The 24,826-nt window shown below is 36.0% G+C and overlaps 7 protein-coding genes across 7 annotated transcripts; 4 read left to right on the plus strand and 3 right to left on the minus strand.

The window, feature by feature from the left end:
* Positions 1-3,354: 3,354 nt before the first annotated feature.
* On the minus strand, positions 3,355-3,582 carry RO3G_04741 (uncharacterized protein; the record flags this gene model as incomplete). The annotated part of the gene is made up of 1 exon (XM_067659331.1): positions 3,355-3,582. One exon carries the CDS (start codon positions 3,580-3,582, stop codon positions 3,355-3,357), a length of 228 nt encoding a protein of 75 aa, XP_067515432.1.
* A 340-nt stretch (positions 3,583-3,922) lies between these two features.
* On the minus strand, positions 3,923-4,389 carry RO3G_04742 (uncharacterized protein; the record flags this gene model as incomplete). Its single annotated transcript, XM_067659332.1, has 2 exons — positions 3,923-4,195; positions 4,300-4,389. 2 exons carry the CDS (start codon positions 4,387-4,389, stop codon positions 3,923-3,925), a joined length of 363 nt encoding a protein of 120 aa, XP_067515433.1.
* Positions 4,390-5,294: 905 nt separating this feature from the next.
* Positions 5,295-5,982, plus strand: RO3G_04743 (uncharacterized protein; the record flags this gene model as incomplete). The annotated part of the gene is made up of 2 exons (XM_067659333.1): positions 5,295-5,320; positions 5,409-5,982. 2 exons carry the CDS (start codon positions 5,295-5,297, stop codon positions 5,980-5,982), a joined length of 600 nt encoding a protein of 199 aa, XP_067515434.1.
* A 1,014-nt stretch (positions 5,983-6,996) lies between these two features.
* Positions 6,997-7,919, minus strand: RO3G_04744 (uncharacterized protein; the record flags this gene model as incomplete). The annotated part of the gene is made up of 4 exons (XM_067659334.1): positions 6,997-7,312; positions 7,374-7,571; positions 7,626-7,795; positions 7,848-7,919. 4 exons carry the CDS (start codon positions 7,917-7,919, stop codon positions 6,997-6,999), a joined length of 756 nt encoding a protein of 251 aa, XP_067515435.1.
* Positions 7,920-10,806: 2,887 nt separating this feature from the next.
* On the plus strand, positions 10,807-11,900 carry RO3G_04745 (uncharacterized protein; the record flags this gene model as incomplete). The annotated part of the gene is made up of 2 exons (XM_067659335.1): positions 10,807-10,996; positions 11,155-11,900. The coding sequence occupies 2 exons, from the start codon at positions 10,807-10,809 to the stop codon at positions 11,898-11,900; spliced, it is 936 nt and encodes a 311-aa protein (XP_067515436.1).
* Positions 11,901-13,571: 1,671 nt separating this feature from the next.
* On the plus strand, positions 13,572-14,011 carry RO3G_04746 (uncharacterized protein; the record flags this gene model as incomplete). Its single annotated transcript, XM_067659336.1, has 3 exons — positions 13,572-13,694; positions 13,744-13,777; positions 13,974-14,011. 3 exons carry the CDS (start codon positions 13,572-13,574, stop codon positions 14,009-14,011), a joined length of 195 nt encoding a protein of 64 aa, XP_067515437.1.
* A 6,670-nt stretch (positions 14,012-20,681) lies between these two features.
* On the plus strand, positions 20,682-23,768 carry RO3G_04747 (uncharacterized protein; the record flags this gene model as incomplete). The annotated part of the gene is made up of 3 exons (XM_067659337.1): positions 20,682-20,752; positions 20,816-21,147; positions 21,196-23,768. 3 exons carry the CDS (start codon positions 20,682-20,684, stop codon positions 23,766-23,768), a joined length of 2,976 nt encoding a protein of 991 aa, XP_067515438.1.
* Positions 23,769-24,826: the final 1,058 nt, after the last annotated feature.

Raw genomic sequence — 24,826 nt, forward strand, 5'->3', positions numbered from 1 at the left:
TATTGTCTCTCTCAGTGCTGGAGTTCCTTCCATTTTGAAATGGTGACACTGTATATATAGATTCAGCTTCGTACAATCTAAGATTATTCTGTCTTTGTTTGGTTCTTGGACAGTAAAAAAAAAAAAAAATCGAGAAGTAATTTTTGTCCTGAGAAGGTGATCGTTTTATGATACCTGAGCGGAGGAACTTATGTATTGCTTCATCCATTGCTCTCTTTTCTTACTGCGTGAGCTTCATTAGTGTGTACCTCCTTGGACAAGGTGCTCGATTCCACTGAAGTTGATAGACTTGTGCTACCACTGAGACTGGCCATTGATGAAGAACTTGCTGTCTTCATTGGTGTGCAAATTGTTGAAGCCATCCACTTGATGAAATGGCATATTGTGAAACGCTGTAACGTGTCATTGCATCAGGAGAAAATACTGATGACTTTATTTGTTTTATTGAGGTTGATTTGAGCTTTGTTTGTGGGGAGCTCTTGCTCCTTCAAAAGAAAATAGAAATCTTCTCTTCCTCTTGTATTCCATTACTGTCTTTCAAGAGTTTTGTCATGTTAGTTGAATGAGTTTTGACTTCTTTCAACTGTATTTCGGGAGATGGACTGTTCATATCTTACTTGTAATTTTTTTTTCCACATCTTGCTTGCCCAAGGCCAATGATTTGTTGCTTAGAGTTTCTTCTTCTTCTAGTCGTTTAAAACTGTCTGGGAGCCTGAGCTCCTTGATAGCCATTGAGCTAGCCTCATTTTTCGTTGTTTTGCTCGTAGCATATGAGTAGACTGCCCGTTGTCTGATCCCTTCCATGGTATGAAGGAATAACTCTTCGCTTCCTTCTGTCTCTAAAAAGTTTTGATATTCTTCATAAAGACCTGTTGCTGCTCCTTCAGTGATGATTAGACGATCGACTCCTTTGTATATTGCGTTGGTTCTTTACAGAGCATCCATAGTCCTTCTTTTAGGTTCCCTATGGAACTCTTGGTTAAAAATCTCGCTGTTAGTTCATTCACCACCGTCATACTTGGGAAGATTTTTGGTGAACCATTTAATGTCCTTTTATAAATTGATTGCTGAACTATTTTCTAACTTGCCATGGTTCTTTCCAACAGAAACAATTTTGATCATAACAATAGCTTAGCCAAGCTACCCTCTTTGATATCTAATGCAATATCATCTACATCTTTTTCAACCAAGAGATCTTGGGCACAGGTGGTAAGCAAAAGCCGTAAATCACTTTTACTTTCTTCAATAAATCTTGCAGTAAGTGCATCAGATGCAACTAATATAAAAGAATCAGCAGTTTTTAAGACGAATATCTGGTGGCCTGGCCATAGCTCAGGCGGTGTATTTGTCGACATGACTGGATGTAAAGATTATAAGATCGAATTCTTAGGTTTAGTTGCTAAACAATACTCTTCTCGAGTGGGTGTTATCACTCAACAAGTGAGTTCTATGAGGTTTGCTGAAATAAACTGGCCCCGATGATATAGCCCTGAATGATTTTTTAACTAATGGTATTAGGTTTGCGAATAATTTGTCCATTGTTCCGTGCAGAGATTTTGATATCCAGATGAAAGTAACCCGTCTTTGTCTTTCGAATTTACCTTTTCTGGGCGAAAGTGATTTGTTAGAAGGTTTATAAAAAGAGTTTAAAAGTTTATGATGAAACTCTTGATGTAAGGGTTTTGCTGGAACCTATTATGTGTACCGGCTATGTTGTTTTTAATGACTCTTCTCAGGATATCAATTATAAGCAGTCGACGCATCCTATCCCTTGGAATGAAAAGGTGGACAAGGTACACTTAAGCCATAAAACGTAATCTGCAAAAACACAATGATTCTTGGATCGATCACTCCTTGTTGTCGGCTGCCTTCTGCCTTGGCACATCCCCTTCAGGTCATGATCTGTGGTGTGGTAATCAACTTCTTGCTCGAAAAACTGTCTATCAATACTATTTCAAACAACATCTGGATGTCATCTTACCAAAGATATATTTTAGATGGAGAACCCAAAAGAAATAGGACTATATTAAGTCACAGGCAAAAAGTGTAACACGTTCTTTTGCAGTTGATTACATCAGTTGGAGAACGAAGACAATACGACAGCTACAGAGCGACCAAAATAGACTTTTACATAGCAAGCCTCCGTTGGATGTTCGTTTACAAAATCTTCCTGTCCTGGATAAGCAAATAGAAGTACAGCAACAAAAACTTTCCGATATTCTCGCCCTGAAGGCTAGCGTTCGATAGCAGGAAGCAGATGAAACTTTGACTAAATATCTAAAGAAGCTTTATCGACAGCATATGATTGGACAACATATTACTAACATATGTCCCCATGATTCTGCGGATCCAGTAGAGGATATAGATCAGTTGCTTCCCATTGCTCAGCAGTTTTATCGGCCTCTCCATTTTACAGACACTGTGGATGATCGTGCAGTAAATTCGTACCTTGATAACATTCAGGATTTATCTCGATTAAATGAGGATCATACCGACTCTCTCCTGGAGCCGATTACGATTGAGGAAACTATTCATGAAACAACACAAGTACAAAATAAAGTCAGCAGTCCTAGGGAGGATGGTCTTAGATATGCGTTTCTCTATCAACTATTTCAGTGTCTCCCTCTACAGGAGCTAGTCTTGAAAGCATTTGATCAAATACTCTATTCTCATACATTTCCTACATCTTGGCAGGAATTAAGAATAACCCGACTAAAAAACTGGTGACCTATTTCCCTTATCAACTGCGACGCCAGAGTTTACACATGGATAATCAATGCTCAAATACCGACCAGCTCGAAGCTTTCATCCATAAAACGTGGTCTGAGATACCACCAATTCTTTTGGAAAAATTAGTTCTCAGTATGCCCAATAGGTGCCGTGCCATCATCGAAAAAAATGGTGACCATACCAGATATTAAGTTTATATGAATTTATATATATATGAATAAACTATTAAATAACCATTCTTCAAAATATGAGCTTATTTTGAGAACATTTTATCATGAACATTATCCATTAGGAAACAACACTATTTAATTTTTTTAAAAAAATAGTTTCAAGTGCCTGGTCACATGTGGAAAATAGTGTATGTGTTGCAATTTTGAATAATAGAAATATGAAGACTGGCAAGTATAATGTTGATAATAAAAATAGAAATAAAGTAAATGCTTTTTTAGGATGCTGCCTTTGGCGCTTTTGGTGGTGGCACCCACAGACTTGTCTCCATTTAGGCTTGGGGATGGGATCGGGCTTATTGTCATATGTTGCTCGAGCTATCCTTCCCTGTTTCTTCAAACTGTCGTTGCATATGATGGATAGTTCGATTATCATCATACGTAGTATTGATAAGCCTTAAAAAAAATCTTTGACCTTTTTGGGAACATACACGCCTTTCTTCTCCAGACTCATTTCGTAAATAATGGTCTCAAATCCAAGAGCCTGCACCAAACAAAGTTTGATATCGCAAGCATCAACGTTGTAAATTTTTGTAATTTCATTGAGTTGAGCTTTTCCATTGGCGATAAGTTTTTTGTTGTCATGATATAACTTGGTGATGGATACCTTTTTGCCAAACTCCATGTCACCGACGTCGTTTGAAATACTGGAGGAACAAAGAAATCAAAGATCCATCCTTCGTCGGCTTGTTTCATCTTCACTCATTTCTGATAATGTGTCATCCCAGTGCAATATCACGTTTAAACAGGAAATTGATAACTAAAAAGCCCTTTGGGATCAAGGGTAAAAATTCTGTGGAAAGAGTAAATGGGGTCAAGTGTAAGATACACTAGCGAGAAGGAGAGGATGGGAACCATTCTAAGAGTCTTTGCCCGAGGTGAGTGGGCGGAGTAGGCGGATGCTTAGTGTGATGTAGGTAATTGAGTTCATATAGGGTTGTGCATATAATTGGCCAACGGAGAGTTCATGAGAGTGTTGTGTTAAAGGAGCGAGGTTTCCTGGCAGGTGGTATATTTAAAAGGAAGGACAATGGGTCAGAAATAGTTTCGGGCATCATGAGTCGACGGTGCATCTGAAGACAGTGGATGGCATGGACTTTTGCGAAGGACTGGTTAGGGTGCCGAGGACAATGCAATATCACGCTTGTTTCAGAAAATAAGTTTTCTAATATGGGGTCCCAAATTTTGACAACGAAGTCGCCTCCTGACAAACTTGTCTCACGTTCAAACACCTTAAACTTTTCCGTATGCAGTTTGATAAGACTCCATGATATTGTGTATACAGCTGTTTTTTTCTGGATCGCTGGTTTTCATGATTTTTTTTGAGTTTATTTACCATTACCTTCCAGTTTTTATGGGCATTGTGTAATGCATCGCGAAGAGAGGTATTGCGAGTAACACAATTGAATTCAATAGAGTTTACAGTATACATTTTGTAGATGGCACTTGCTTGACTCTTTGCCAACCTATACCATTGTTCATTTTTAAAGATATCGTCGATATCAATTACATTGTTCATAATAGTTAAAACTCTGCATTGATTTTTTGCATTAATGTCATGGTACCTATAAACGTAATAGTTGGTAGCATTGGTTTTCAAGTATGAAAACAAGCGTTAATCTAAGCCATCAAGCATAATACCATCATCTTCTTTAATCTAGAGAAATCAAAATCAGCTTAAAGTGAACTCAAATAAGCATTATGAGGATTCTACATTGATTCTAGGACGTAAAACCCGTTCTGCTTCAGGTTCTAACATTCTTTTGTGATGGTGGGGAGCGGTTTGATGGTAGTTAGCAGGCGTAGACACAATAAATCGGGTCTCCTCTGCATTGATGAATTCCCTTATCAAATTGGTCCTGAATACTTTGTTCAGCCAAAAGCTGTCCTGGTGTTTTAAAGGCTATACAAAAACATTTTTATGTTAATAGAGGGATCTAAATGAACATTTGAAAGAATCGAATACCATGAAATCTGAAGCTAAGATGTTCAAAGCCCAATTTTGACACTCTAACATCTCGCATTCAGTAAGTGCTCTTACACTGTCGCAGTATTGTGATTCAGCTTTTGCACGATCTAAAATAGCGTAGCCACCATGTATAAAGAAGCCAGGAAGGCTATCATTCATATTAAAGTTGCACTTGAGCCGATCGGTCATCCTAATAATATAAAAATGCGCTAAAAACTCGTAAAAAAGTTTTACACCAAATAATCGATTATTCATAAGATGCTTCATGCTTTACTCGATATCTTGGATCTCTATTCTCGGACATCCAATGCTCACCTAAACCGTCAAAAAACCTTGGCAATTTCACTATCTGGACAACTGCAGCACCCATGGCAATCCGTCCTGTCTTCTCATGGTATAACACAGTAGCATGATCGATCAAAATCCACAGCGGCCATATACCTTGGCTACCCACTCACCAGCGCCAACCACCAGCTTTCTAGTTTTCTTGATAATCTTCTGCTCAAAGTACAGCAACGTGCTCAAATGCTCGCTCAACGCAACCTGACAATCCTTGGTTGTAGTTTAGTCGCTCATACACTCTTGCTTGGTCCTCTCTGGCATACTATCCGTGTTCTTGCTGTTCCTCAATCCCACCTCGGTAAGGTTCGTTCGACTATAATTCAATTTCTCGCACGCAAAAGCTTACCTGTAGTCATCTTCCAAACATGCCAACGATCACGTAAGGAAAGCGGGCTTGCCATTTTAGATCCTGGAACACAACATGCAGCTCTACAACTTCGATGGTTGCAGTCATTACTTCTTCCTTCCTCTGATCCACTTTATTATGATATCTTCATTAGTGATATTCTTCGACACTGCTTGCGTCTTTTCTCAGTTTCACCTCCTCATATCTTACCTCTACTGCTTCCTAACATGCGTTCAAGCACAATCAAGTCCTTTGGCTGTTTCAACTCATTGTTCAAAACGATGAATAAAATTGATTATAAAATTGATTGGCAAGCCTTCGATATTCGTATGGTCAGTGAACTACCACTGACTCAAGTCTACCCTTAACTGCTCCTGCCAAATCAAGTTTCAAGGCTTCCTACTGGTCTGAAATTCTTGTCAAGCATGTATATGGATTTGGTATAACTTGTGGTAAGTTTCGACGTAGATCTCCCACACCTTCGGATCCTTTTCGCTCCAAGAACAAGAATTACTTTGAATAGCTTCAACTATGTCGCATACAAGAAACCACCTTCTTCCAGCAGTTCAAATGTCCATAGAATTCGATCCACATGATCTCGTCAGTGCTACCGCTTCCTGCGCTTACTGAAACAGACTTTGACAACATCCTGGACTCACTTTTACCAGATGGGACCCCTATAACCTCTTTGAACACAAAATGGTTTCGCGAATCTCAGCTACCGCACTCATCCACGTTACCAGCATCATATCTGCGTGCGAGTCCTACTGCCTGGCGCCTTTTTTGGAAGGTATCTATCCCACACAGAGCTCACACGTCTTCACCAGTTAATCCCAACCCGATTTCTAGACTCTGGTTGTGTATATTGTGGCGGTGTCGATTCTGAAGAACACTTTGTGTGGTCTTGTCCCTTCAAACTTGAAAGCTGACAACAATTTCTTCTCGCTTTTTTGTTGATCCTGCCAAGTTGACTTATAGCTTCATTCATCTCGCTCCTTCACTCTCAGTGGCCTACTTGGATATCATCGCTTCTGTGCTGCTCTCTCTATAACAACTTCACTGGAAATTTATTTTTGAAGACCATCAATTCTGGCCTCAGGAAGTAGTAGCAAGAGCCACTAGACAAATCCTCAAGATTCACAAAGAAAACAATAGTCGTTTACTACAAGGCTAACCCATAAGGTGTTTCCTCTCGGTTCTCTACCTCAGGTTTCTTTGATATTATCACACTTAGCACGGATTGCAAAACAAAACAAAAAAAACTGATTGTACTTTATTTACCGCTTACAATGGTGTACGCCTTGCGACACCTAAATAAAATCCGCCCTTTTTTAAAAACCGCCCTTTAGTGTTGGAATGACTGTACAAAAAATGTGTTTTATTTATTGATAAGGTTCTACACCAATACATTCAGAAGCAGTTACAAATTTATAGTTTTTAGATTTAACATATTCAATAGCCCAAGGAATCAGCTCATTCACAGTCTGGTCATAGACTTCATGTTCAAGTGTAATGTGGCCAACTGTTCCAGATGTATCCTTATCCATTTCTTGATAGGCAGCTTTTTCTTGAGTAAAGTCGTGAGCTCTCCAGTCGTTGGTGTCAAGGTCCCAGTTGACGACGCTATAACCGAGTTTCTTCAAGACAGCAAGTGCATTGGCATCATAAGATCCAGTGGGAGGACGCATGAGAGCAGGTCTATGGATCATCCGTTAAATGATGTGCGCAAAGCCGGTGAAATAGAAAAAAAAAAACTTACCTTTTTCCGATGGCTTTGAAAATAATATCAGATTCGGTATTCATTTGGTATTCAATGTCTTGCTCGGATAAACCTTGAAGTTCCTTGTGCTCATAAGTATGGCTGGCTACTTCATGGCCCATGTCATAGTAATGTTTGATGACCTCCATGTATGTCTTTTCACCATCTGATGTCGTCACTTTGTCAGTTTCAACATTGCTAATAGGATCATGATCAGTACAATGTATTTACATCACTTTTCTCACAACTTACACAAAGTTATTGCCATTGATGAAAAAGGTGGATCGGATGCCTTGTGCATTGAGAGACTTGGCCAAGTCCCAAGAGTATTGGTAAGGTCCGTCATCAAAGGTCATTGCAAACACACCAGGACGATTACAAGAAATATATACACCATCTTCATTGACATTGGTAGGTGCACGCTAGTAGGAATCGTTAGCAACAGTATCCCCTGTCGAGACAGGCACGACTTACAGCGCGAAGAATGGGCTTTCCAGCGACGGCAGTAGCAGCAATAGCCAAAGAAATTAAATAACTAAAGTACATTTTATACAATTTAAAAAGAACACAAATGGAATGATTAATTTTTCTTATTTTGATCGAAAACTTGCCGACTATTTATATTCTTTTCGAGCTTCAGACCTTTTCGTCCACTCCAAAAGTGAATCATTTTGTTACTATTTTAGTTCTACCTCAGCCAATACTTAAAATAAAGTGGTTTATAAAAATAGAAAAAATTTGCTTTGTATTTTCCTGGTAATAAAAAAAAAAAAAAAAAAGTTTCAATTTTAAATACAGCCACTTGTAGAAGATCTCTGTTTGTCACAACAACAAGTATTGTTGAAGAGAAGGAAAAAAAGAAAACATTGGGTTACTTCACGGACATAAAGAATAAAAAAGATCAGGTTATTAAACAATGTAATGCAAAGGTACATTCTTCAACTTCAGGTTTCACGTCAATCTTATTAATACTTGAGGTAGTACAAAATGCTATACGTTTTCGTTTTTGATGAAGCCCTCTTTTTTATTTTCTCAGCTCAATTCATAGACTCATCAGCCCTCACCCATCTTATTCTGGAACGAAAGAAGGTAGAGCCCAATACAAAGCCATATCCTGTTCTAGAAGTGTGATCTACCAGATAGAATCATCGCCCCTCATTTCAAATCAAAATATTTCGGAAAAGAAGGAACTTGTTGAAACCATTCACTCTACTGTACATAACCTGCATTATTCTCTCATTGTATAAAGCAAGCTTTTTTCTTTCTTTCAGTCCACATGGATTCGTTTAATTTTAGAACTTGACATTCAAACATGTGGAGTCTATATTTCATATTGAATCATGTCTGAAAAGTCATGTCATTTTATCTTGTGCACATCTTTGTTTCTACAAGATAAACCACATACAACACAGCCATTTCATATTCATTCTACAAACCTCTTCCCTCACAAATGATCATCTCTATCCCAGCCGAGCTTCGTTTCAGTCAACAAAAGAAGAAAATAAGGTGGAGATGGAAATCGGCCCTCTTTTTCATGGTGTCACTATTGCGTATACAACATATTAAAGCTTTAATGATTCATATTTCCAGTGGCTTTATCCCTTTTTTGGTGGAAGGATGGTAGATCGATAGTTTTTTTTTTTTTTTTTGTTTTTTTTGTTTATTTTGTTTATTTTGTCACTACCAAGTTTTATGTATGAGCCGTCGTTTCATCCAATCAAATTGCATTACATTCGGCGCTGTTCCTTCAGGACCGGCCGTGTTGTCTAGGATGTTTCATTTTGACATGAAATGATGGGAACCTTCTGAAGTTGAAAACAGAGCGGTTTTTTATTTTTTTAGAAATAAATCTTATTTTAGATATTTTTGCATGAAGTAAAGCCACAAAGAAGTGAATGGTTTATTAATAAAAATCAAGCAACACCCCCTACATTCAATGACCTTTTTTTTTTTTTTGCTCAACTTTAGCCAATAAAAATGACAGAAATTCTATGTTCAGATGATGGATCTACTCTCGAATCGCATGCTACTATTTCTTGATCATTTAACAAGATGTTGGCATTCTCCCGTCAATGTGTTTTCTTTGAATACGATCTCCAAGGTTGATAAAATCCATCTGGAAAACTCTACTTCTTTTATTGAAAGCCTACTAGGTGATCTATAGTGATCTCGTAAGCTTGGTTTCTACAAATAATCTATAGAATGATCAGTCGTTGTACTCTGTTATCTCAAAACAGTATGGTTCAAGGAACTCAATAAAGCAGAGTCTCGAACAAGGAAAGGGGACGCGTTATACATCTGTAAGAAGATGTCTTTCAGTTTTGGCATATTTATCGAGCCATCAGTGAACATCTTTGTTCCATTCAAGGTATTATCTCTTTCCCAATTCTCGTTTTTGAAAAAGCACATTTGTTTTTCTTTTTGTTCAGGTAGTTTTTACTCCCCTCCATTCTTCCCTTTTGTTTTCTTTCTTTCTTTCTATGACTGCAGCACAACTGTTTTGCTTTCTTTCAGCAGGTGATGTGTCACTCGACTGCTTACAGATAGATGCCTGTTGATAAAGACCTATTTTGCCGACTAAAGAAAAGCAGATATACTTTGCTTATAGCAATCAATGTCTGATGCATCAAAAGCTGTATCACTAAAAGACCTTATTCTTTGAGCTATGTCCTGTTTTGTTTGCTTATTCAAGGGGAAATGTTTTAAAAAAAAAGTTTCAGGCAGTTGTATACAGTTCTTTGCATGTAAATCGTATTACATTATTCTGTCTTTTACAAATACGAGGGATTATATCATAGCCATGTAGAAGAGTGATAAAAACCTATTGATTGATGAGGACATATCAGTGAGGTTTATGGTAAATGTTAGAACTTTTTATTTGATTTTCTATGATTACAAGTGTGTAATACTCGTTTTTATTAATTTGAAATGTGATGAATATAATATTTGATAAGATTATTTGTTTCAGTAGGGATAATGCTGATGTATTACTTGAAATATTGTATTCATTTCATTTATGCTATTGAAATCGTATCTTTGCAATGCAATGTTTACCAGTAAACATAAAGTACTTGTAGACAAACAAAAGCAAGTAGATTCATGCTTATCCTTATAGAAGTCTCTAGGCATAAACACAGGCGGCTTTCAAAAAAGAAAAACATGTTTAAGCCATGCATAAATCACACTGTTTATTATAAAATCCAAAGGCATAATAATTATCTGTATTATGATACACTGGCATAAAAGAGCAAATACACATTGAAAAAAAAAATTTTTTTTTTCTTGTCTTAACCTTCTTTGGAAATTTCATGTGATCTCGTGGGGTATAGGAAAAGAGATGGGTGTGTGTGTGTGTGTTGTTAATAAGAAATGAAAGATCTGTTTCATTTGTCTTACTTTTTTTTCCCTTATTTAATTTCCCTTCTTTTCAATCATGGTCAATAAACCAAACACGAAATTAAGGATTCATTTAGAAAATGAACACTTGATCATGTATGGTTCATCCACTGAATCGTCTGGATGTGTATTACGAGGAGCTTTAAGTTTAAAACTGAAAAAATCAACTAGTTTCAAATCACTCAATCTTTGTTTTATTGGAAAAGTATCTGTCAGTTGGAATCAAGGTAATATTTTTTTTTTTTAAAAAAAAGAGAAGTTAATGTTTACGTGAGAGTAGTAGGAAATGGTTGTGAACGTAAATTTTATGATACTCGAACCGTCATCAGTCATACCTGGCCATTTTTATCCTCACAACACAAAAAACTTCACTCACTTTCTGCAGGGATACATACCTTTGATTTCGAACTCGTCCTGCCAGGAGATTTGCCAGAGTCCACCTTTGTCGACAAATATTATAATGTAGAGTACCAACTCACCGCCATGGCAGAAAAGTGCGCCTTTTCAAGGAATTATATCGCACGACGTGATGTCCATCTCTCACGACAGAGACCCAATATGGATTATTTTGATCCTATCACAGTCACTAATCAGTGGCAAGACAAGCTTTCCTGTCAGGTTTCTTTACCCACCAAGGTCTATACCTATGGTGACACGATTCCACTTCAGATCACACTTGTGCCACTGACGACGGAGGATATCCAATTGCGTTATGTGAGTTGCACGTTTAAAGAGTATCTTACTTGTCGAGCAGTCAATGGTTGGTTCAATGGTAAAAACAAATCTCAAGGACGTCTGGTAGAGTACACAAGAAAGGATAGGCCAGATCGAAGGCAGATGGTGATCAACATGAAGGTCCCTCCATCTGTTACAGACATTCAGTGTGACGCGCATAATGAATCTGTTCGAGTGCGACACCAACTTAAACTAATCCTCTCATTCGAGCACAGTCCTGGTGATGTGTGTGAACTAACTGTTGTGCTGCCCATTGTGATTGCAATTACAGATTCAATGGGTGTATTACCTTCTTATGAAGACGTTTGGCAAACATTACCTTATCATCCTTTTTTAATGTTAACTCCAAGCACAGCGAGCATTATTCCTCCTAGTTATCATAGTATGGTTGTTTAATATTAAAAAACCTTTTTTATGGTTCATATATTGTAGATGAAACAAAATCACGGTATGAAAGACCAGACTTTAGATAAGCAATTAGCTCATTCAGTAGTCTTTCTGCTAACGCGTTGTCTCTGTCGTCTTTTAACCATTCTGATATCTTTTTGATAACGGTCGAATCATCCATTTGCTTCATCTTGGCGTTGTATGGTATCAATAAGATTTGTGTGATATGATTCACAATAAAAGGATCAACAGAGTCTACGCCATGAATAGCTGCCAATTCATGTCCAAGAAAGATACTAGCCTATACAAAAAAGAGTTCTTATTGTGTGCGTGTATTTTTATCTTGTTTCTGTCTAGAAAGTTATGAAATTTACTCTAGGTATATGTTCAGGTGTGATCACTGTGAAATCAACGTGTCGTGATAATGGTTCAGGGTAGTGACATGTCGTAAACAAGCCTTTATAAACCTGTCTTCTTTGCAATCGTATTTTCTCGGTTGGAGACAAAGTTCTCTTTCTATGTAAAGGAGGCTCATGATGCTTTTTCTGATCGTTTAAAAAGTATTCATCAAAATCATCCTCTTCTTCATCCACATTATATACAAGCGACTTGATCTTTTGTCGACAAATGGGACAGTGAGCAGAGTCTGGTGTGATATTTATCCAATAACAAATGCACTCAAAGCAGAAAGAGTGAAAACAGGGACGAAGAAATGTTTCATTCGTGTATCGATGCATACAAATTGAACATTTGGGAATATTTTCTTCCATTGTTGTAATTGTTGCGTAGAAAAAAAAACCCCCGCCTGTCTTGATTACTAGGGAAATGGATTTATAAATATCAGTCACATGTATGGGAAAAAAAAATGTACCACATTACAATGTGTACACTTTGTAGGGTGAAATGCAGATATAATTGCATCCAAAGGGAGGATTGCCAATTTGATGTATAGGAAATCATAAATGAAGTCGAAATTAAGTAGAAAAAAACTCTGCTGTTACTTTTACGTTTTAAATGAGGATATTCAGTTTTTTTTTATACAATTTTATCGACGTTGGCAGAAATAAGCACAGAGCTTGCTCATTATTTTTAGACCCTATTGACTTACTCTAGTCAAAGGTTAAGGGTGGGTGAAAGGAGTAGGGAATAGTTTTACTGCTAGAATGATCGAATTAGCCAGGGACGTATCTGTTGAAGACGCTGAAGGTTTGATTCCGCGCTTTTTTCATTCCTTGATAGATGCTTGGCTCTTGAGCCTATGTTTTGAGTGTGCGAACTAAAAAAAAAAATGCAAAGTCAATATAAAGAAGAGTAATAGGAGGCTAAAAAACTCTTCTGGGATCAAGAGCAAAAAAGATGCCAGGAAAGGCATGAGAATAGGGTGTTTAACGGCGACGGGGCAACTTTTACAGTCATTCAAGAAAACATTGACTATGGATAGATTCGATCTGTACTTTTGTTTGATGGTTTAAATAGTCTATTCCAAATAGTAAAAATAAAATAAAATCTCGAATTTAAACATGTGTTGAACCTCAAATGGTACTGTAGAGTGAATGCTTATGTTTAGATAAATGATCAAGTCATTTTTATTTGTTAAATTCATATTCCGATTTGAATTGAATAAATTATAGGAACTATATTTTTTCTGCCTTTTTTCTTCTTTTCATACTAAATAATAAAATGGGAGTGAAGCAGAAACAGTCTACTCCAAATAACATTATCAATGGATCGTTTGATAAAGATGGGGAGCGTGAAAAAAGAAGACGAGCAGCAGAAACAAACGTTGGAAAAGAATTTCAAACAGTAAGTAGTTGTCATTCTTTTTTTCTTTTTGCTTAATATTCTGGAATAGATTGACTTTAACTCAATGGAAAGCTCAATACTGAGTAAATATGCTCGAGTACATAAAATCAAAGTGAAGCCAAAGGCAAATAAAGAAGAGTTGGCTGCAGCAGTCTCTCGTCATTTTGCAAATCAAACAGTCAAAGAACTCGATACGATCACTTGTTTTCTATATACCGCTCATTACAAAGGTCCATAATCTCTCTCTTTTGTATATCAGTTGCTCATTTCTTTTTATAGATTCTGTCTTGAGATTGCCACTACACACTGGATTTTAAAAAAGAAGCATTTTATTTTTTTTCCCATTTTTATTTTATTTATTGTAGATCTCCGTTCGAATAAAATGGCAAAACAAACCTCCGCAATTGTGTGTGACGTTAAAGCAAAGTTGATTCAAATTCAAACACAGCGTATGCCACGGTGTTTTAATCTAAAATGAGACGATTTAATAAAATTAGACACTTTAAGAGACAAACGCCAAATTTTTTTGACAAGTGAGCAAAACAAATTAGACAATGCAAATTCTTTTTGTAGGCACATGCCAAAAAAAAAAGTAGATGAAGCAATCTCTTCTATTATTGTTCAAAGACTTACACTGTATCTGAAATTAATGCAGCGATAACTACAAAGGACCAAAGTAAAAGAGTATTTAACATGGAAACTACGAAAAAAAAAAAAGCTAATTAATAAGCATGCATTATTTTATAAAACAAATGTTTAAAAGCTTATGCTCTAGATTACCTTATGTACACGTGAAAAACTTGAAGAAATGATAACTAATAAACAGCAATAAAAAAAACCTCCGCTCTTTCTATTTATCAAGATATTAGGATTGCATTAAAAAAAAGACTCAAGTGAGCACGCAGTGTCTTTAATACACCTTAATCGCCCAAGTCAGATCAAAAAGGAATGAAAGGGGATTAAAAAAAACATCCTTTGGGATGAAAGGTAAGATATTATTCTGCTATTTTTCAATATATAAGAGCGACTACTTTGTTGAAGCTTATGGTTGTTTGAAACTTTTCTCATGGAAACCAGTATAATGAGCATATACTACCCTCAGAAAGTAATGTCACATTTTTACAACTCTTATAACACAATCTATATTTAAAAACGACAAGTCAGCGCGCTATTTATTCTTAAATAGCATGTATACTTAACGTAGCTTGATAGAATAGCTTCAATTGCATTTTGAGTCTTTAAATCTGACAGCGTGCATTTTTTTTTTTTGAAATTGATTTCATCTAGTATTATATTCCTTTGCTGCTGTTCTATGATCTTCTTCTGGAAGGAGATGACATCTTTTATCAGGTTTGTTTATTTCTTTGTATGCCTGATATTGTACAACATGTATCATTTCTTTTGACATCTTCTACAAAAATAATCAGTAAGAACTAAAGTAATCAATGGAACAAGACGTGCTTGACAAGGTTTAGGACAATTCCTCTAAATGACTCAATTCACACCAGAAATCGCTTGAGAAAAAAAACTGGTCAATTAATATCAAGGGTGTCAACATTAACCTAGCAACCGTTATCATACAAAACACAATGTGATTAGGTGCAAGTTTGATATCCGAACCTCTTTTGATTACTAAAACATCAAATATGATCTTTTTGCTGTACAAATGACCAAAGGAATCTGTTAGTGATGAGATCATTTATGTCAAACCAAAGCGAGCGTGTGAAGAAAAAAAAAAAGAAAACCTTGTACTTCTTCTAACAATCATATTGGTAGTATTGAAGACAATGAGATATGCAGTAATGAGTTTCAAGCATCTGGGTTGGTAGCATAGGCTGAAGCTGTCAATATTGCAACTTTAACGTTTGGTTTGGAGTTTACTCACTCTTGTCAAATATCACGAAATATCTGGAATCATAATCTGATTGTAAAGTTTCATACGTTGTTGTCGCAAGACTTGTTATATAATAAAAGAAGCAGATATACTCTTTGTTTGAGGCTGCACAAGATTCATTACAAAAGACCGCAATACGTATACTAAGTAAATAATATGTTCTTTTTATGACATGTCCTTTTCAGATTGCATGCAATTTTTCTATCCTATTGCATTTTTTCTCTAATTACTCAACATAGCTTGCTTTTATTTTACTATTCTTTCAACATCAATCACTCAAGTATGCAAAGGAAAATAACTAAAGCTCTATTGGAGAAACACTTTGGACAAAATGCCAGCACAAGCCAGAAAAAAGGTCACACAGCTTCTAAATCAGGAATTTCGAGTTTTATGAAAGGAAAGTATCTGACACGTTTGGGGGGAAGGCCAGTTTTTATTCCTTTTTTTTAATGACATGAATGAAACTAGAGAAGCAAACAATAGAACCACTGAGATAATTCAGGTCCCTGAATATTATTATGCTGTTGACATTAATTACTTGACTCATATGATTGGTATTATTAATCTACTCAAAAAATATAATCTACTCACTCTTCAAAAAAAAAAAAAAAAAAGCTGATATGCTTACTAGACTTATATCCCATAACGACCGTATACCTCTAACACCAAATAATCTAACACGCTTTCATTCTCGTACACCGCCCAATATATCTCTAAGTGATTACTTGCGACGTATAGTAAAATACACCTCAGTGGAGAAATCTTGTTTGTTGATTCTTTTGATTTACATTGATCGCATTTGTGAATTACATCCTCATTTTACAGTATCGTCACTGACTGTTCATCGGTTCCTAATCACAGCTGTCACTGTTTCTTCAAAAGCTTTGTGCGATTCTTATTGCACCAACTCTCACTATGCTAAAGTAGGTGGCATATCAACCCATGAAATCAATGCGCTCGAGCTGGAATTCTTGAGACTCATTGACTGGCATTTGTCTTCTACTGGACCTATTCTTCAACAATATTATGCAAACTTAGTAGAACAACATCCATGTTATGAAAGAATCAAATCAAAACAAGTGGATCAATCAAATGGCAAAAAGCGTCAAAGAAGTGTCGATGAGGAGGATTTGACAGAGCATGCATTAAAAAAGAGAGCAACAGAAGGGGAAATAAAAGAAGACTGCTTGGATGAAAATGAAGAAGTGACATACAAACATTTTGATACACTATTGAAGAATGACAGCATACCCTATATTGCATGAAAGTGTGATTTCTTTTAATCCTAGTACAATATAATACACCATTTTCTGTATACAACCCGAAAGGAAATAACAACTGTTTGATCTCTTTTATATCATTTTTTACTACATAAACAAATATAGAGAACCTAGAAACTAGAAAAAGAGAGAGAGCGAGAGAACGAGAGAGAGAGAGAGAGAGAGAGAGAGAGAGAGAGAGAGAGAGAGAGAGAGAGAGAGAGAGAGAGAGAGAGAGAGAGAGAGAGAGAGAGAGAGAGAAACGCTGGCGTTCTTTGATATATCTTGTGTATACACAACATACATTTTATATAAAGCAAAGGAACACAAACATATTCAATTCACAATGACATAATTTATTCACAATTGTTGAAATAATCAAGGCTTTTCTCTATATTTTTATTTATATTTAGTGTTTAATGTGTTTGTGAATAATAATGACTTCAAGGTCTATTATCTGAAGGATCAGACAATGTTGTTTGCTTGATCCGCTTTTATCGAGCTATTTCAAAAAATAGGCTATCTGTAAAGTGTCCTCGCACCTTCATTTCCTTCTTTCAAATTTATGTGTGTACGCATCTACCACCTTTCAAAGTATTCAGCAGCCTATGATTTGGCACCGACAAATGGATTTTGGATGCTAGTTAGTCATGTCATCCGATCCCTCTAGTGATCCATTATCGACCAACAGGGATTTGTGCCTGTGGTTATTGTTTCATCTATCATCCCACACCAATCTTGACTGACTGGCTGATGATGCATGATGATTGTATTTTCACAAGAATAGAAAAGAACGCTTCAATAGCACAGTACAGAATCAAAAACAAAAAGGGTGACTTTATGCAATATAATTATATATTCCGGCTCTTTTACTTTCTACACTTTTAGGTTGAGGAGACGCCTCTCGTTTGGTGTGTGACTCCTTTCTTTTATATAAATAAAGCTTATCTATTTACCATAAAAATTCCTTTTCATTAAGACATCATGTCAAAAGCAGCCGATGTTGCAGCCATTATAATAGAAGAAGATCCTGCTAAAACAAATTTTCTAGCAATTAAAGCATGTGCTAGACAAATAGTGAGCTATTTCATGTTCTATTGATTTCAAAAAAAAAAAATAGATTAATACATCTAAAAACAGATATTCTGCATTGACGTTTCCAGTGAAATGAATACTAAACTATCTCCTTCTGCTGATGGTGGTCTTACTAATACTAATCTCGAATCAAGGTTTTTTATACATATATTTCTAAGAAAATGCTCAAGTTTATTAGGGACATAAAATATTTCTTTCTAGTACGAGATTAGAGACTGTACAACGTTTTTTGAAAAGATATATAAGAATGAACAAGTTAGTAGGAAACATCAATGATAAATACGCAGTTGTGTTACTAAGGGAGAGAGCTGAATGGGTAAAATAAGGAAGCTGACGGATAAGAAGAAAGACTGAGTGAGATTGCTTTTGTAGTGGAAGCCTTTTACCTCGGACGAACAAACTGCTTGCTCTTATTTAGATGAATTAAAGGAGGAAGTAAAGAACAAAGATTATGAAAGATTAGGTAAAACATTTGCTTTAAAGTGTTTAATTACTATTCTAATAATTGACCACTCAAGACCTTGGATCACTGATGAAAGTGATCGAGACTAAAGCAGATTTAAGAAACAGCATGGATTTTACGCAAGCAATAGTTGTCTATAGTAGAACGGACATCATCCCAGACCTTGAATCTAGTAATGCAGAGTGCTCTGAAATTCGTAATTTGCCAAACGTTACTCTAGATGTTTTATTCTTACATAATGTGGATGATCGGGCTCAACCCGTGTTTGATATCTGGACTAGTTTAGATAGCGAACGAGTTCCTGGTTGGTATTATGAGATAGCTAATGTGTTGGGGCAGGATAAGATATCAAAAGCATTGTGCCAATTACTTGCACACCCATTGCAAAGAGGAGATCAAGAAAGGATTACAAACTTATTATAAAAAATGCTTTATTATTTAAACTGCATTTTCCTTTTCAGTATACTTAATTCTTCCCTGTAAAGCGTCATTCTCTTATGTCGCTCTTCTGATTCCTCTCGGATATCGTTTAAATTTCTTTTTAGTAATTCTGTATATTCTTTTGATCTGTCTAGTGCTTGTATTAAATCTTTATTTTGTGTGGTCATTTCAGCGAGCTTTTCTTGGTATAATAACAGATCTTTTTTCATTCTTTGTAACACATCGTCTGTTATTTCACTACTACTGTTATGAGTTGAAGTAGATGAGCTTCGTATCGGTATTCTACTTTTGTTTTTGCTTTTCGCTTTACTCGACACATCCAAATCACAACATTTCTTTTCAAGTGAAGTGTTCTCTTCTTGCAATTTATCGATTATGTCCTGTAAGTTTTCTATTTCTGATATCTTTTCTGTTACATAGTCTTCCAAAGCCTTTTCTTTTTCATCCAACATCTCTTGCAAGAATTTTCTATTCTCCTCACACATTTTTAGTTCTTGCTCTTTTCCCAGAGCATTCTGTCTAGTATCATTCAACTCTTGTTCTTTCGCTCTTAATATTGATTCAAGTTGAGCAGTTTTATTACTTTCTTGTTCTAGCTTTTCTGTTAGTTGGTGAATATTTGATTCTAATCCTTCGTTTTCTTGCTTTGCAGTGTCCAGCTTTACTTTCCAACTTGCATAATCTAATTCGTGTCTTTTGACATTTTCTTCCACTCTCTTTAAGTGATTGACTTTACTTTGCAGCATTTCCAGTTTTTCATTTGCTTCTTTTAACTTATTTTTATATTCATTAGCTTCTGCTTGATATTTTGAACAGTCAAGTTGAAGTTGTTCAATTTGATGATTTTGAGGATTTTTATTTTTTCCTTTCAAAAGTGCTTTAATTGTATACAAATCCTCTAAGCTTCTCTTCATCTTTGACTCTACGGCTTCAAATGAAGTCTTGCTTTCATCTTTCAAGTGTTGCATTTCTTAAAACCATTTTTTTAATCAAAAAAGAAATTATTTTTTTTTTGAACTTCGACACTCACCGACGCAGAGAAGGCGTGTCTCGAGGGAAGGAGGGAAGAGATTGCTGAACCGGTAGAGAAAAAGTAGAGGAATAGTGCAATGACAGCTTCTTTGAACAAGTGAGCAAGAATAATTACTTTTTATAGTAATTGATAGATGAGCACTGTTCCCTATTATTAGGTATACGTTTTATCCTTGTGCAGTAATTGCTGTTAGTCTTGCTTGACAAGCTCTTCTTTTTTTGATAAATGAAAAAAAAAGATCTTGCTTGATCATCTTATTCTATCTTTGTCTTTTGTTGATCCATTAATCACAATTTTTACAATAATGCAAGTAGCACAATAAGAAAATAAGCTCCCAATGAAAGATTGACAATCGGAATATAAAATCTGAAATAGAATCAAATAGAAAATGTATTATTGTTTGGCCATTTTTATTTGTGTATGTTTCTTTGAATCCAAAGTAAAATGAAACAAAAAGAGTGAAGTAAAGAAACAATTGAAATAATATCAAAACCCACAGACATTATTTTTTATTTATTGATTTTAAATAAAACTCCGTAATTTGAGACCAATTTTTACACCCAGGCAAGCTGATTTTTTTTTTTTTTTTTTTTTTTTTTTTTTTTTTTGATTTATATCTGTCAGTTTTATACCCTTTCTCTCTTTTTCTTATTGTTATACTTATTCTATGACAATGGCACAAAAAAAAGCAATCAATACTGAAAACAGATCAAAACAACGTCAAGGAAGCTTACCTGTTCCTATTCATCCAGACGATGCAAAAGATAAAGTATTCACAGCTATTTTAAAAGCATTAATAAAGATGGAAAATAAGCCAAGTTCACCTAAAGAATTGGCAAATATTATTGTTAAGCATAAATATGCGACACTTGGGTAAATAAAAGAGTAAGGTTTATTTTGACAACATTTAAACTAAAAAACACGCCCTTTTTATAGTGGAGCCACACCTTTTGCTACTGTTTCTTCTCGTATATCACAGCATTTTAAAAGAGCAGCCGAACATAATCCACCGAGAGCACCTTTACTCGCTAAACATGTGGATCAAAAACACTCACGAAAAATTAATTATTCATTAGCAACCGAATCAGTACCTACAGCACCGCATGAAGAAGAAGACAATGAAGAAGAGATGGATTTGGATAGAAAACCAAAGAAAGAATCACTATCTACAGTTACATTAAGAAAAGCACCACGATCACGTAGTAAAAGCCAATCTGAAGTAAATCATGAACAGGAGGAAGAGGAACTATCGCATGCTGCAAAAAGACGTAAATTAGATCAGCCCACTCCTTTACATAGAAAATCATCTTTGGTAGTGCCTGGGTTTACTAAACAGACTTCAGATGACGACGATGAGGAAGATAGCGAGCACTCTGATTATCATGAGGAAATGCTGAAAGGCACAAAAGATGAACTCGATATTCCTACTATAAGAAGACTCCCTCGTACTGGTCCCAATATCACTACAGCCAATGCAGCATCTGAAGAACCTAGTAAATCGTCTCTTCTTGCTGCTCCTACCCAAGAAGGAATAAACACAAGAAAGCCTTCATTTTCATTCAACAGTGGCTTTCCCGGAGAACAAGAACTGTGGACACCCTTCTCTTTTGAGCATGATTTCGAAAATGTTCTCATTCACGATCCGTCAACTGCACATCATATTCCTTTCAATATTGCTACACCAGAGTCAATATCTGTCTCAGAGTTGGATGATTATTTTGGTAATTCTTCTAATCCATCCAATTCAGCATCCAAATCTCACAGAAAGAGTTTTTCGTCGACTATGCTTGGTCCGAACGATAAATCTCTTTTACAAAAAGTGTTGCTAGCAAGCGCTGCAAGAGGCATAGCAGAAAAAATAGAAGAACAAACTGAAACAGATATAAAAAAGGAAGAAACAGAAAAAGGATCTGAATCAAATGTAAAGAAGGAAGGAATAGATGAGGAGATAAAGATTGAGCAAGAGACACAAAATAAAAAAAAAGAGTCGTCTAAACAGACCATTACAGTTACACCGCCTGAAAATGAAAATAATGCTAACAGTAAGCCATCAGTCAACAGCTCAAACATGATGAATGTAGAGAATAGCGAGGATTTTGTGAAATTTGAAGAAGATGAAAAGAAAGATATACCATCATCACTATCTTCAATGGCCAGCGCACATACACCCATTTTACCTGCTCCCAGTAAAAAAGATATATTACCTGCCAATAACACAGCCCCATCTGCTGCGGCAGCATCCATATCTGAATTATTGAAATCGATGAATATTCAAAACATAAATATATCTGCACTTCAACAAATGACCTCAAACCTCCAAACGCTCCAGCAACTGTCGCCTACATTTGATTTAGCAAGAACAATGGCAGCCTATATGCAGTCATTAAGTAAACCTGCTACTACTACTGCTGCCGCTACCACCACTCATATTAATAATAATACAAGCACATCAACTTCATCATCATCCACTTCATCAACCACTCAACCACCTTCCATAGATATCAAGTCGATATTGGCAAGATTTCCTGTATTAGAAGCATTTCTAAGAAAAGATAATAACAAAGCGGTTCCAAGCAACCCAATATCATCTCCTTTAGCCTCACCTACAACAGACACAATACCTAATCTAGTTAATGTGAATAGTACCGATCCTATCGTGAACACATTGACACCAATGACACCAGCCATGTATATCACTGTCATTGACCATATTGCTGTTTGTGTAATTGTACTAGAAAAGACAGAAACAACGCCTGAATATCGTATCATGAGACGATTGGACACTGGTTTTATCAACGGGACTACTCTGCTGGCTGCCGGTGGTATTGAAACTGAGAGTGAAAGAAGCATGATCTTGAGCTTTGAGATGGACCGTGTTCGTATGCCAAAGAAAAAAAGTCAACTGTTTGGTACTTGGATCCCTCTTCGCCGTGCCCAAGAGCTTGCCATCACTTGTTCTGTTCAACATAAACTAGGTCATTTTCTAGATGATTCGATCGAGTCCTATTTCCCTTCACCCTTGCCTATTCAAATCGCAGCACGAAAGCCTCCCGCCACACGTGATAATCGATTGACAGCTTTGGCCTTGGCCACCTTAAGATCAGAAAAGGGCGGCTTTGTCGTACCTCCGATCTCTCGATCCTCTTCCTCTTCTGGTGCTATGGCCGCTACTCAACTGCAAGAGTTACTTCTTACTCATCCTCATAAAGCGCTCAAATCGAGCGATGCTATGCTGGGTCAATCGGATGATCGAACAAAATCAAGTCAAAAGGAAGAGAGCGATGATGCAAATCAGAGCGATTCAAGTTCATTACATGAGGATGAATCGGATACAGAGGTGAAGAATGGCATCTTGACTGGATCTGCCTTGCAGGAACTCTTTACGAGGGCAAGCTTAGCACATCCAACTCATATTCATCCAAAAGATTTGCAAAAGAAGAGAAGGCATAGTTCTTTACCTGAGATGCCGGATGATTCTTTGGAGGATGAGGCAGAGGTTGAATCCAAAGTGACACAGAAACATGCACGTAAAAGGTCTGGAGGCAAATGGTCAACAGCCAGCAATAATAGTAGCAGTGGCAATGGAGATGGGGGAAAATTGGCATCTTATGGTATAAAAAAGTCAGCGTCGACTGGCGGAAGCACAATCTCTAGAAGAACACCGGCGGGCGGTAAAAGAGCTCAGCAGAAAAAAATGAAAGGAGAACCTGAAGAGATGGAAGAGGAAGTGAAGAATATGGTGGTGGAACATAAAAGCAACAGTAGCCAACCTGTTGATCCTGTCTCTATATCACAATCTGAAGAAAATAATGATTTAGAAACTGTAGATATTGATGAAGACGAAGATATTGATATTGGCGGAAGCGATTTTGATGATGATCTTCGATAATTATAATAAAAAAAAAAATTAAAAAATGAATGCAAAATGTTCCATTTTCCAATGGCAAAAATTATTAAAAGAACGGATTAATGAAAGCTAAAAGGCAATTTCTAGAGAAATTGCACCTTTCAAGTAGATCCATAAATATATATACAATTATCACAAAAAAAAAGAACTAAACGATAATTTCTACTTTTGAGTAAAATTTTGAGATGTTGATCAACAAAATACATAGGAAAATATCTGCTTTTATTTTTGTTACTGATAGCAACGAGACTTGGAAAAGGTTTTAGTTTTATGTTATTTTGAGCAACTTGGTTGTTTTCAAAATGTATATAAAAGGGAATAAAAACGCGAATCAATTTTTCGCTTTTTTTTAGTATAGGTCATGACCAAGTTTATTTGAGTTTCTTAATTCTTTAACCTTACTTTCATCGCGTCAATCTTTAGTTTTTATTGTTATAGCATAGAATTACGTTAAATATTAATATCAGTGATTAGAAGTATATGATTGGCTTTATTAAGCAATACGTGTAATCATACGTAACATACAACAATGTACAATATATAACTTTTTTTTTTTAAAAAAAAAAGCCTTTTCACCAAAATGCTTTTTGCTCTACGGCAATGAAGCACGTATAATTCAAGTACTAATGCTTGAAACTTAGGCTGTCAAGTACAGGTAAATTAACCAATTTATGTTTATGCAACGTGTATTAGGATACTAGAAGCTGTTCTGTAATGCGCAATTAATTTACAAAAGCATTAAAATAGATTTTCTTTATCAAACTACCTGTTAAACTTCTGTCCCTGTACATTTCCAAAAACAGAATTTCAATTTCTCCAAAAAGAGTAGAGAAACACCTGTTCCATTTTGCCTTACATTGCACAAAATGAAATCCAAGACTGCGCTTTACTTTGAAAATACCTTCTTAGCACTCTGCTTTTGCCCAATTTCTATTTTTAGTAATTATCCCTTCAGTTTAATTTCTTTTCTGTCTCCTGTTTTTTTATATTATTTTAGAAAATATCAAGTCCACTTCTTTCATGTCTTTAAGCATATATCA

This window comes from Rhizopus delemar, genomic scaffold, assembly GCF_000149305.1.
Source record: "Rhizopus delemar RA 99-880 supercont3.3 genomic scaffold, whole genome shotgun sequence".
Lineage (NCBI taxonomy): Eukaryota > Fungi > Mucoromycota > Mucoromycetes > Mucorales > Rhizopodaceae > Rhizopus > Rhizopus delemar.